A 13,053-nucleotide genomic window follows, 5' to 3' on the forward strand; every position below is an offset into this window, starting at 1 on the left:
ATAGAAAAAAAAAAAACTCATAAAAAATATGTCTTAAACGATTACTATAAAATCACTTCTACTTTTTACAACAAAGCACCGGTGATTAGCACTCACAAATGTGATTATTTACTTAAAAGTTATAAATTTATATAATTGGACACCTGATCACGACATTTTTTTTTATAAATAAATTGCCGGCATTGACAACTTTTTTTTTGCCCACATTGACAACTTTTTTTTTTTTTTAAAAAACCCACATTGACAACTTAGTTGTTAACAAAAGGTAAAGTTTAAGAATAATAATTTAGAATTGAGTCTTACCAACATGAAGTAATCTCTTAAAATGAGAAGACTCTTGGCGTACAAATTCTAATTTCTGTATTCAAATATCATGTTCTCATATGATTTATTGAATTGGGACATATTCAACATTTTGGAACAATTATTTATAAATTGGTTTTCAGGAATGTTTTCAAAAAAAAAAAAAAATTGGTTTTCAGGAATGTTTGTAATAGATATTGATAGTCGTGTAGGCCACGCCCTACTCGAGACGCGAAAGTCTGCGACTGCAAGTCACCGCCTTCGTGTGTAGGTCACAAACCGGACAGACGGACACCACATTAGCGTCTAGATCCTTCATTTTTGTTTTTTTTCTTCTCCAGCTTGTCTGAGGGATTCTGAGAGATTTTTCCGCGGAAATGGCGAGCGATTCCGGCAATGGTAAAGCGGCATCATCCTCTGACGCGCCGGCGGACTCGTACATCGGAAGCTTCATCAGTCTGACGTCCGTGTCGGAGTTTCGGTACGAGGGAGTGCTATACTACCTCAACCCTCAAACCTCCGTCCTCGGCTTGAAGAACGGTAAGAGAGGCTGAAATCGTTGCTACTATGATTCTCGCGACGTTTTATGCGTCTTTTTTTAAAGTAATGTCTGCTCATATCTTACTCATTTTATAGATTTTTTGAAATGAATCATGTACTCCGTTCTGTATGTTTATCTGTTGAGTTTGTGATTTATGAATTATGATGCGTATGTATATATGTTTGGATTTTCAATCATGCAATGTCTTTGATTGTTGATTTAGGCCTCTTTTACTGTTGCCTGTGATTGAAGTTCCAACTTCAACAGTTTCCTGCTTATCCATTCATCAATGCCTTATAGCTGTTTTTATTTCCCATTATAACTACTTTTCATCACCCATGTAGAAGCACTTTGGCTGTATGGCAGAATAGCAATCATTCTTACCTTCTGTTTTATCTGCAGTGAGATCATATGGAACTGAAGGACGTAAGAAAGATGGCCCACAGGTCCCGGCAAGTGATAAAATATATGACTATATCATGTTTAGTGGAAGTGACATTAAGGTAGGTTGATGGGTGAAGGTATTTCGATTGATTGTATAAAACTTCTTTTTAGAATGATGCAGAGTCATTGATTTAGCTCCTATTATGCTTTCTTTGAATGTTAGTTCACCAGCACCAAGTAGTCCTAAAATGTTCTGCTTCTACTGCTGATATTCCAAGTCCAATATATTGTAAAGCAGCAAATGAATTCACTGTAGTTATCCTCAGTTCATTCCATAACCTTGTTGACAATTGTTTGTAGGATATGTTTGCTTTTTAGTGTTTTGAAAATATGTGTTGATTTTATACTCCTTGCATTTAGATTTTGTTTATTCTAAGAACATCTTCTACTGCTTTAAGGATCTACAAGTGAAGTCTCAGTTGGAGGTCCTGGAGGAGGCAATACCACATGATCCTGCTATTATTCAGGTGCTTAGAATCCCTTTATAATGCCAAAACAGATTTAACTTAGTTCAAAAAATACACAAAACCTTATAACCTTTTTATATTCTTCTTGCAGTCACAATGTGTTGGTGATGCAGCAGCAAGCAGCTGTCATTATGTTCCACCATACCCCATTCCACCCATGACTGCCACTCATTCAGTGACGTGTGATTTTCCAATGGCTTATCCAGCCCAAGCTCCTGTGCAGACCTCTTCAGTCGCCCCTTCTAGTCTGATGCCTTTAAATTTCACACCTAATCTTGCCTCCCAACAATATCTAGTGCCATCACCATACTACCAACCTTTACCTTCCCCAATCTCCTCATCATGTGAAAGCAGGAATACTGAAAATCCAGCTGTTTGTAAGTCGGGTCCAGATCCCATACCAGTGCTCCCTTCTAAGTCCCTGTTGTATCCGATGTTTTCATCTGTAAATAACTTAGTCAGTCCCTCACTTGAACAACCACCAAGCTTGCCGACACCAGATCAGCTACCACAAGGCAGATTGTCTGTACTTTCTCCTGCAGTGACTTCATACCCTGATCAGAAAGATATTGAAGTTATGAGTTCAGAAACTCTAAATTCCTTACATTCTAATGTAGCAGCAGTCCAAGCACCACTTTTGCCGTTACCCTCTGTAAATAAGGTTTGATTGTTTTTCATTTATGTAAATATATAATGTTATATATACACACACATATAGTTACACATATTTGAGTTTTTGTTTATCTCACATCCATACTTCTTTTGTTTTTTAAAGTTTTACATTTCTTGAACAATTGTTTGCAGTTGAAATCTACTGACTTCACTGAAGAATTTGATTTTGTGGCCATGAATGAGAAGTTCAATAAGGATGAGCTATGGGGTTATCTTGGAAAAGCAAAAACGAGGGATAAAATTGAGTTGCACAAGGACAAGGCTCTTGTCAGCGCAAACATGGAGAATGACTCTGTCTGGATTCTTGATGCTGATCCCAGGGTAGGTTTAACATGCTTTTTGTGCTACTTAGATTCTTTTGTCTTTTAGATATTTGTTACATCTTTTTCAACAACAGAATTTACAGTCTACTCCGTACAAAAAAGTTCAAAGAGGTCAAAAATTTATTTGATGCTTTTCTTTGCAGCCTGCTTACAGTAAGGACGACTTCTTTGACAATATATCTCGTAATACAGTTACACGAGGGGTTAGGAATGGACAGAACCGTTTCAATGAGAGAGTGAAGTTGGACAATGAGGTTAGCATATTCCATACATGAGTATGAATGTATGCAGTATGTTTTTGAAAGACAAAACACAACTAACAACCTTTTTCTAATTTCATTTTTCCCAGACCTTTGGCAATTTTCAGCAGAGGAAGTATCCAGGTTATGGTGGGTATGGAGCTGGACAAGGCCAAAACCATGATTCTTTTGGCTGGGGAAGGGGGTATAACTACAGAGGCAGGGAGCGTGGAGTTTACATGTAGGATCTCAATTCTCATGGATTTGACAGCTGAAAGATAACCCTATCGAGGCACCAGTTGTAATATTGGTCTAGTGACTTGGTGAGTTTTGTAGAAAAAAAAAGTTGGCAATTAGTATATCGGCAAGTTTTATTTTTTAGTCATGGCAGGTTCATGTATTTTTTGTCCCATGAGCCGGCACAGTTTTGTGACTCTGCAACTATTTCCTCATCTGCGGAAATATCCTCTGGTAAACTATACCTGTTTGCCTCTTTTTGGGTGGCGAAGATGAACATAATAGTGATAATTTCCAGAAATTACTTCTTATTGAATCATGCTTGGTTTGCATTCTTGTATTATATTAGCATCAAATGTATTTTTGTTCAACTCTCAAATCTCAATATCTCTCAGAGGCTCAGACAGCCAAGTCTTGTAACTTTTTTATGTATCCCTGCTGCATATGCTTCTGTGTTTTCAAGAACTTAAGCACAGACTGTGCTGTGCAATATGCAATGGCCTGAACAGTGACCATAGGATTGACACCGAGAGCCGTTGGGAACACGCTGGAATCGGCCAAGAACAGCCCTTCCACCTCCCAAGTTTCCCCCATGGGGTTAACCACTGAGCTCCTTGGATCCACCCCCATCCTGCAACTCCCCATTTGATGTGCAGAGCCTATGAGTGTTGACAGGTTTCCCAGATCCCTTGAGCTCTCTTTCTCCACGAACTCCTCGATTTCGTCTCTGCTAGCCCCCTTCGGTTTCAGTATCTTCCCGGTGCGATGGCAGGTCCCGATCTCCTCAGCTCCGGCAGCTGCCAATATTCTCAGAACCTTTTCCAGCCCATTTTTCAGGTTATCTTTGTCAGTCTTTTGCAGATTGTAGCTTATCGAGGATGGGGACGGGGCTTCCCCGGAGGTCTTGTCTCTAGCCAGGGCGAATAGAATCGCTGTTCTTGAAAATCTTTGCATTCTTGTTTTGATATCGGTGCCTGACAGCCATGGCATGATAGCTGAGAAAAGTCCAGGGTGCAGGGAAGGTGTTTGTATGAGGGCACCATAGCCAGATTCTTCGAAATTTGCCACAACTTTGGACATTGCAGTCATGATTCCTCCTTGGTAGCCTTTCTTCTCTGCTTCTGGCCATGCCTCAGAACTCGGGGCATCTGGGAAATACCCCCACGCGAATACCACTGGATGCAGATGCAAATTTCTTCCAATATTCGGGTTCCCCAGCCCGCTGTTCTTGAGCAGCGATGGAGTACACAGAGCCCCACAGGCAACGACAGTCACCCGTGACTTCACAAAGCAGAATTCTTTCACCCCATTGCTCTGGTACGCGAACACAACTCCTTCAGCTCTTTCTCTTCCTGTTTTCTTATTACTATGTATCACTTTCACTGCTTCACATTCCGGAAGTATTACCCCATTCCCCGAATCCACCAAGTCCGCTAGCCATGTCTCTGATGTACCTTTCTTCTTCCCGTCTTTGCAGCCAAAACAGCACCATCCACAGTAGTGATCACGAGAAGCATTCCGGGGGATTGTCTCCATGGGATAGCCCAATTCCAGACACCCTTTCCTCAAAACCATGTTTTGGAACCCTTCATCCTCAACTTCACTCTGAACTCCCATTTTCCGACACACAGTCTCCATCGCGTGTTCATACTCCTTGCTGCCAAACAATTCCAGCTTATGAGCTTCATCCCATTCCTTGCACACATGTGGAGGTGTCTGAATCGAAGCAGACCAGTTTATCGCCGAGCCTCCACCTACAGTAGACCCCGCCAGCATTAAAATGTCCATATTCTTGCTTGCCACCAATCCACCCCCTAAATACATTTCATCCAGCGAAGTCCCTTCCAGGAGTGAAAGGCTACTTCTCGCAAAGTATTTCCCTTTCTCTAAAACCACCACTTTGTGACCTGCATTTGCCAGAACCCCCGCTATAACCCCTCCCCCCGAGCCCGATCCCACCACCACCGCATCACAATCTATAACGAATGATGGCTTTCCCGAGCCCTTCTGCATGCAAGGCGAAACAGGAAAGCCCAGCTTCTGCAGCCTGTCAAAAACTTGTCGACGAGGCTCTTGATTCAGATTAATGACCCCTTTGTAAAGTGGCCCTAGGAGGAGCTCTGCATTCATAGGTACCACAACATCTTCTTCTTCCTTCTTCTGTTCTTCTGATAATGCCATATGTTGCTCCCCAGTTCTCCATTTCTTGCTCTTTCTTGCTGGTTTTTTGCTGCTGTCAGGGTCCGGGCCGCAGTAGTCTATTGCTTTCCATGATATGTTTTCATTGTTTTCATTTACCTGAACAACAACAATCAACAGAACCAGTTCAGATGTTTCAATTCACTGCCAATAAGAACAACATTAATAATGACAATTTTCTTGCTCAAATCTGCAGAACAAGACTAATGTAGTAGGATTCTGTGGAAGGATTCATCCATCCTTAACGAAATGTTAAGGGATTGATCATTGACTTAGGGTATGCAACAACATTAAATCTCTAGCTCTAGGTCAGCTGTCCCGCTCTTAAAGGTGCTTAGGTTTCAGCGCGGGGATTAGTCATTGTGTCTAACGATGAAAATCCTAGGTTACACAAAAGATATCTTCTTAAATACTTTATCTTCTTATAGTTTTTCTTTTTTGGTCTTTAAGTATTTATGTAGTTGTGCAACACGCCATATTTGACTAGTGTAGGCATAAATGTGATAAACAAATTTGGTATTAGGTGTATATCAGACTGAGTATTGAGTATTGACCCAACATTTAATTATAAAATTGACCTCAAATGTCAAACACTATCTTTAAGTAATAAATGTTATTGACAAATTTGGCATTAGAGTTTTGAGTCACATCTTATCTTTGTTTATACATAATAATATTGGCCCGTCAAGATCTTGTGGTCTAGTGGTACTCGGTTATACTCTTATATGGAAGGAATGAGTTCGAGCCTCAGCGGAGGTTTCTTTGTGTTTCAGTATCTTTATTATTATGGATGACGAGGAAAATATATAGTCACTACTAATAGTATATATTGAGTAAACATTATTTTTGTGTAATAACGTGTAAACCATACAGAAAACATAAATTAATAATTTTAGAAGTATTTGATAAAATTTATTAATGAGTAAAAGTATGAAACATACAGTAAAATAATAAAGTTATTAGTAAAAAAAAAAAAAAAGGTCAATTTTTTTTTTCAGACATAGGGTGTTGAAAATAAAATTTATTTTAAACTATTATTATTTATAAAAGAAAACTAAAAACTTGATTATAACTTCTTTTTTTTTTTTTTTAAGTAAAAGGTCTTAAATAAATTTTGCCAAGCCGATGTATGTTAATTCATGTCATGAATATAGAATTTGGTCATATGTCGTTCGTTAGGTATGCAAATAAAACCTAATAAATTAAGGTATACCCACTTTATATGCATGCATACATATGGACATTCAATTATTATACGTACGGTCATGCATGCATGTCGGCATTTAATTAGGGTTAGAATTTGGTGCCCAAAACTTTATTGTATTAGAAAGTGAAAATGCCAATGTAAATTAAAGAATTTTTATGGTGTTGATTATAAATTGACCATGGTATAACCGTTTACGGAATGACTCATTGTATTGAGTAGTATTTTTTTTTTTTTTTTTTGAGATGAAAAAATTCAGATCAAACAACTATATGAGGTTGTGCACTGGTAAACCCCGTTCTTGAATAATAGTTCGTAAACCACACAGAAAAAGTAAACTACACTAGGATGCAATAGTTATACCATGGATTCTTCGGGTCCACCTTGCAAGAGAGACCATTACAATTTACCTACTGAATGTTCACAATTTGAATCACCAGACAAATTAAAACCATAAAAGAGTGATGAAATTAATGAAAGCACACACCTGAGAGAAGAATGCAAGGAGAACCAAAATCTTCATGGCAAGGTAAAAGGTTTTGAGGAGCTTGATGTAGCAGCAAGACCATGATCTCACAATCTCAGCTCTCTTCTCCACTGAAATGTGAGGAAAGCTCTGCAAATATGGAAATTGCCACGACAAGCTTGCCTTACCACACAACATTAACGTTCCTATCCTCGTTGACAACAACCACAGTGTCAACCGGCATAAAATCATCTTAGGATGTTTCAACCTTTCACTTATCATCCACGCAACCTATTCAACATCATTATATTAAATACCATAATTAATGCCTTAATGGTCAATAAGATGACAGCTACATACAGAATACAGAAGATGTGTTATTTGAAAATTGGGGTATCATGTGATGCTCGTTGTGGTTGTATTTTTCGCAATTAAGTTTTTGTAACAGTCTATTGCTCTAAAATGCCAAAATACAAAAAACTGTTCAAAGTAATTTCTTCAAAAGGTTTTTTAAGAAAGTCATTTTGCATTTAATCAGCAATCAGCTAATTTACCAAACATCTTTCTACAATTAGCTAATTCTATTAACTAATCAAACATACTGAACCAATCGGCTAACAACTAACAACTAACATTTATGTACCAAACACCCCTTATATTTATGATTAAAATAATCAAATCCAGGATATTTCTAGGGGTAATGGTTTCAAGTTCAATTTTTTTAGAAGCGGTTTATTATTGATCTTCTTAATTACAATGTTGCTAGTTTCTCTCGTCATCTATAATAAAACGTTATATATATGTGCATGTTTATCTAATTAGTCAATGTATAAAAATTTTAAAACTAGAGAAATGGAAAAATTGAGAATTAATTAAGATAAAAGAAACATGAAAGAAGCAAAAGTTTATAAAAGAAAGGATCGGAGAAGAAGAAGAAAGAAAGCTTACACGTTGTGGAGTTCCGGCCATGGAGGCAGAAGTTTGGAAGAAAAGCTTGACGGAGTCGTCGTCGTTGACGGCGGCGTGCTGAGGGACATCAACGGCCGGCAAGAAGGTATCTGAAATGGAGATCACCGTCGCCATGAGCGCCGGCGAGAGTGAGCAGCCGGAGTAAACGCCGTCGTCGTTGCCTCTTTCTGCTTTCCCATTCGAAAGAAGGCTATCTCCACCGTCGCTCATCTTCTCCTTCTTGTTCATAATTTGCAGACTATATTTTTCTCTCTTTTCTTAGTTTTGGTGAGAAATGTATTAGCACTTAACCATATATATATAGAAATCTGTTCAAAGGCCGCGCCTTCCCGTGCAGTCGGTGTGATTAGCACCACTCAATGTTAAAAAATGCACAACTTAATGTTAGAAAATGCACCCAATGAAAATACACAAAAACATAAAAAAAACACACCACACACCCAAAATAATGCACCATAACTCCCCTGCCCTAATGGTACATTTGCTAATACTGTGTGGTGTATATTTGCATACTTAGTGGTGCGTTTTTAAGTGATGCATACCTAATGATACATATTTGTGTGGTGCATTTTCTAATATATATTTCAGCTTCCTGTGTAGCATTAGGTATGCATAAATGCACAACATACTGTTCTAAAATGCACCAGAATGAAAGGTATAAAATTCACTACACACTACACCACATCTAATGATACATTTTCGAACATGGTGCATTTATGGGTACCTATTAGTGAGTGACTGCAAGGCCGCATGGGAAGTCCTGTCTGCACTAATACATACATCACATTAATATATAATTTAGAAATTCACTTGTAGAGTTTGTGTCATGTATATAACTTTTAATTTTATGAATTTATTGTTGACATGGACCTCCTACTCACATGCTGGGATCCTTTTGGCCTATATATTGTCATCATCATGAGCAGGTAGGTGAAATTCCCTTATGAAGTAGGGATACTATTTATTTGAACTTCATATCCCTTTAAAACTAGTACCATAATAGAAGACACCTTAACTGCGTGGGGTTCGTGGGCTGGTGGGAAAGAGTGTATATCACTTGGATGGGTTTCTGTCTTTTTTTTTTTTTTTGAATGCTAAAAATGGTTGAAAACTTGACTTTCGATCAATTTTTGATGGTTGGAAATATTGAAGTTTTTCAGTATGTAGCAACATTTAGTTAACTGGTTGTCGGTTGAGATAGTAGTTATTAACTTATTATTATTATTTTTGGGTGCTAATATCTCTTAAGTTGGGTACGGTTGAGACTATTAAGCATATATTGTGTAATCCAACTATCAGCTTAGACTTTTAGTTGAGATGTAGTATATGCATGACTATAGTCCACGCAATCTAACTATCAGTTTAGAAACATGCTCTGTATGTATTTATATTAGTCAAATTATGTATATTAGACCAGGGGTCATAAATTCTCGGTATACCATCCTTACTAATATTGTTGGACTAAAAGGATTTTAGCTCTGATATTAAATGTAATTAAAATTAATAAAACTGACAATCCAGCTTGATGAATTTTGAAGTGGCAAGTGGTTTATTTACAAAGTTGTACCTTGTACACTCTTACTCGTACCTAAATGGATAATACAACTTTGATATGCCCACGGTATTAGAAAATTCCTTGAATTGGCTCCCTATAATATATTGTTTACAGGAATATATATATAGGACTGATGATCATATGCTTTAATTTTTATAGTAAATGGGTCCTATTGTGTTTAAAGTCTGCATAAGTGCATATAACTACCCTCAATGCAAGTAGCACATATATTGCTACTAATTCCAGTGCATTAGATGAGCACAGCTTTTATGTGCAGAACTATGGGGCCTGTTGTAGGGAAGATCGTAGCAAGGGTAATTAAGGTAAATTAGCTGTACCGTTTTATCAATGTTCAATGCGTGATTCTAATTAATTGATCAAAATTCATGTTAAATCTTATATTGTATTCACTCCAAATCTCCAATAGAGCTACGTACTCGTTGTATGTCTGCAGGTTGCATCAATTGGATAATATACTATGATCGACTCTATGAGAACACTATCTCGGCCTACGTACAATATCTGGTTAAATTTTTTGGGTTGAGTTAGTGAGGTATGAGCAATTTAGGTTAATTTACATTCTTATATATAGTCTTTTACCGGTTAGAGTCTTCACTCAGTGTACACCTTCATATTAAAATAAAAATTCCATATGCAATAGATTTGTAGAAAATATATTGTACGGAGTATAAGTTTGAACCACAAATTTAAGGGCTCCTCAATACTCTTGATCTTATATAAAACGAAGGGGTGAATCATCTTGAAATTAACTCATATTTATAATAATGGAGATTTATCCAGTATACACTTTCAAATGGTGATTACAAGTCAAGTTTCTCGTCATTCAAAAAAAAAATCTCAAATGTTCATCAAAACAAAGAAAAGAAGTGACAGATCATAGATATACCATTATAGGGTCACTTCAATTCATTTGAATATAGAATCTTGAAGGTATCAAATTCTCAAAGGTTACCATCAATCTGTTAGGACCTTGAAAGAGAAGTTTAGCCAGAAACTGTACTACGGAGGAGTAATTGAGAATGGCAGGAGTTAAGTTGTAGCTGTTGGTTGTGGAAAAAGATTAGAGATAATAAAAGGAAATTATGTGTGATGTTTCAAGAGTTGTACCCCATAAAGAAAAAAGTGAAAAGAGGCCCCCCGACTCCCAAAATGGTCAAATAATACTCTTTAATTTTAACTGAAAAGTGTTAAGCACCTTATGCTTATATTACATGTAGTCTCTCTCATATTGAAGGTCATGAAATTGAGTCTCAAAAAAATCGATTAATGACCTGTGATTAGGTTTTAGATAACATTTCGAAAAAGTGACAGGCGACCGATTGCTAGTTGCTCCCAGATCTCGGTCGAGGTGACCGGCGATCACTTTTCTTCCTAAAAATTCGTCGGAGTGTCGCCTGAAACCTAATGACCTGTGATAGCAGGTCATTAATCATTTAGAAGGTGACCCAGATCTCGGTCTAGGTGACCGACGATCACTTTTCTTCCTAAAACTTCGTCGGAGTGTCGCCGGAAACCTAATGACCTATGTTAGCAGGTCATTAATCATTTAGAAGGTGACCCAGATCTCTGTCGAGGTGACCGACGATCACTTTTCTTCCTAAAAATTCGTCGGAGTGTCGCCTGAAACCTAATGACTTGTGATAGCAGGTCATTAATCATTTTTTGGAAAAAAATTATACCTTTAAAAAGTTTGAGAGCCTATTTGACCATTTAAAAAAAAAAAAACAAACAAACAAACAATGACATTTCCATTGATAACTAAAATCAAGGGAAAATTAAAGGCCTTGAAAGCCGTAACCACTATTATTGTCACGTCGCTTAAAGTCTTTCTAGTATAATTTATATATATATATATATATATATATATATATATATATATATATATATATATATATATATATTTGTGGTTTGTAATTATTTTACATGAGAGTGGACTATCCCGTGCACATCCTAGTGCAATTTACTTCTCACGTGTAATTTACAGGTTATTATATAGTAGCGAATCTATCACGTGCACAACCTCAAATAATGGGTTATGGTCCCTAGTTGAGATAATAATGTGATTTTCGAGAGTCGTAGCCCATGAAGAAGAAAGAAAAAAAAAACAATGATATTTAATTTCAACACGTAACTAAAATCAAGGAAAATTCATACTCATGTGTACCATAATTACTTGTGTTATCAAAGAGTCAATACCTCATGGATCATGTTTTGGTCCCTTCTAGTTATTTATTTGCGCAAACATTTTCAGTTGTGTAATCGTGTCATGTTGTTGAATTTTTGGTCACCTTTGAGTTAATGCCTCCAGCCTTTCATGTACCTATGTCCTCTTTATAAGTAATTCCAATTTGTACTAAATACACTCGAAAGATGATGACAAAAAACATGAGAAGTGCACCGATGACAAAAAATATGATAATAGTGAAGTTGATTTTTCTCTCGAGATTAAAGTGCAATTCAACACTACATGACAATGCATGCATCTACTTCGTATTAGGATTATATGAATGCAATATATACCCAAAAAAGTAACATATGTGATATAACATGCTGTTTGATTGGATGTAGTTGTAATTCCTTTACAACTAACATAATTTTTCTTAACATTCAAAATTACGGTGTTTGGTATCCCTCCATTTGAGGAATTACAATTCTTACATTATCCCAGGGGGATTATGATTCGGTGCATCTTGGAAAGGGGTTTAACAGGAAATGACTAAATTACCCTTGCTTGTTGCTGTTGCTGCTACTGCAGCAGCAGAGAGAGAGAAGCAAGTGAGAGAAGATAAAATTACTTCTGCAATATGGGTTTTTTTGTGTGTGCAGAAAGTGGGGCTCACCAACAATAAATGTTCGCCTTCTCTCGCGTGAGAGCCACTGATGCACCTAGCGGGCATGTGTAGCTGGGCGCGTTACAGGTGCAACAATTTTTTTATTTTTATTTTAATTATATTTATTTTATTTTTTTTTTCTTCTCCCCTCTCATATTCTTTTTCCTAATTACACTTACACAAAAACTTGTTTAAAAAAAAAAAACTTCACTTGTGTTGAAGCAAGTCAGATGAGTACAATTTGACAACAAAGCCATTCATTGTCTTTGGTTTCTTCAAAACTCTAATCTGTCATCATTTTCTGAAGTGTGTAACATCCACGCAAGTTGTCTCCTGCTTGAAAACTACTACTCTCCCTCATGTAAATGTGCATTGTATGTTGGAAGTTGGGGCTATTTATAATTCAATTCCAAGTATTTAAGAAGGCTGAGGTGACAATTTGACAAATGGCTGAATATATATAGCTGGTCCAATTTCAATATAATCCCTTTCATTTCATTTTATGTGTCTGATTCGATTAACGAGATTTAAATATAGTTATTTTTAATTCAATTTTTTCATAATATTAAGTTTAGTATTAGT

General features: G+C 36.9%; 2 protein-coding genes across 3 annotated transcripts; one reads left to right on the top strand and one right to left on the bottom strand.

The window, feature by feature from the left end:
• The first annotated feature begins 592 nt into the window (after positions 1–592).
• Positions 593–3,542, top strand: LOC116027320 (protein decapping 5-like). Of its 2 annotated transcripts, none has more exons than XM_031268880.1 (7): positions 593–843; positions 1,247–1,347; positions 1,687–1,755; positions 1,847–2,416; positions 2,560–2,748; positions 2,894–3,004; positions 3,100–3,542. In XM_031268880.1, the coding sequence occupies exons 1-7, from the start codon at positions 681–683 to the stop codon at positions 3,232–3,234; spliced, it is 1,338 nt and encodes a 445-aa protein (XP_031124740.1). In that variant the 5' UTR covers positions 593–680; the 3' UTR covers positions 3,235–3,542. The 2 variants fall into 2 exon arrangements, with proteins under 2 accessions (XP_031124740.1, XP_031124741.1); XM_031268881.1 differs by having other exon boundaries at positions 839–906.
• Positions 3,509–8,316, bottom strand: LOC116027319 (long-chain-alcohol oxidase FAO4A-like). Its single transcript, XM_031268879.1, has 3 exons — positions 8,044–8,316; positions 7,117–7,386; positions 3,509–5,524 (listed from the first exon to the last, which is right to left on the bottom strand). Exons 1-3 carry the CDS (start codon positions 8,290–8,292, stop codon positions 3,626–3,628), a joined length of 2,418 nt encoding a protein of 805 aa, XP_031124739.1. The 5' UTR covers positions 8,293–8,316; the 3' UTR covers positions 3,509–3,625.
• Positions 8,317–13,053: the final 4,737 nt, after the last annotated feature.

Source organism: Ipomoea triloba, chromosome 8 (genome assembly GCF_003576645.1).
Source record: "Ipomoea triloba cultivar NCNSP0323 chromosome 8, ASM357664v1".
NCBI classification, from domain to species: Eukaryota; Viridiplantae; Streptophyta; class Magnoliopsida; order Solanales; family Convolvulaceae; genus Ipomoea; species Ipomoea triloba.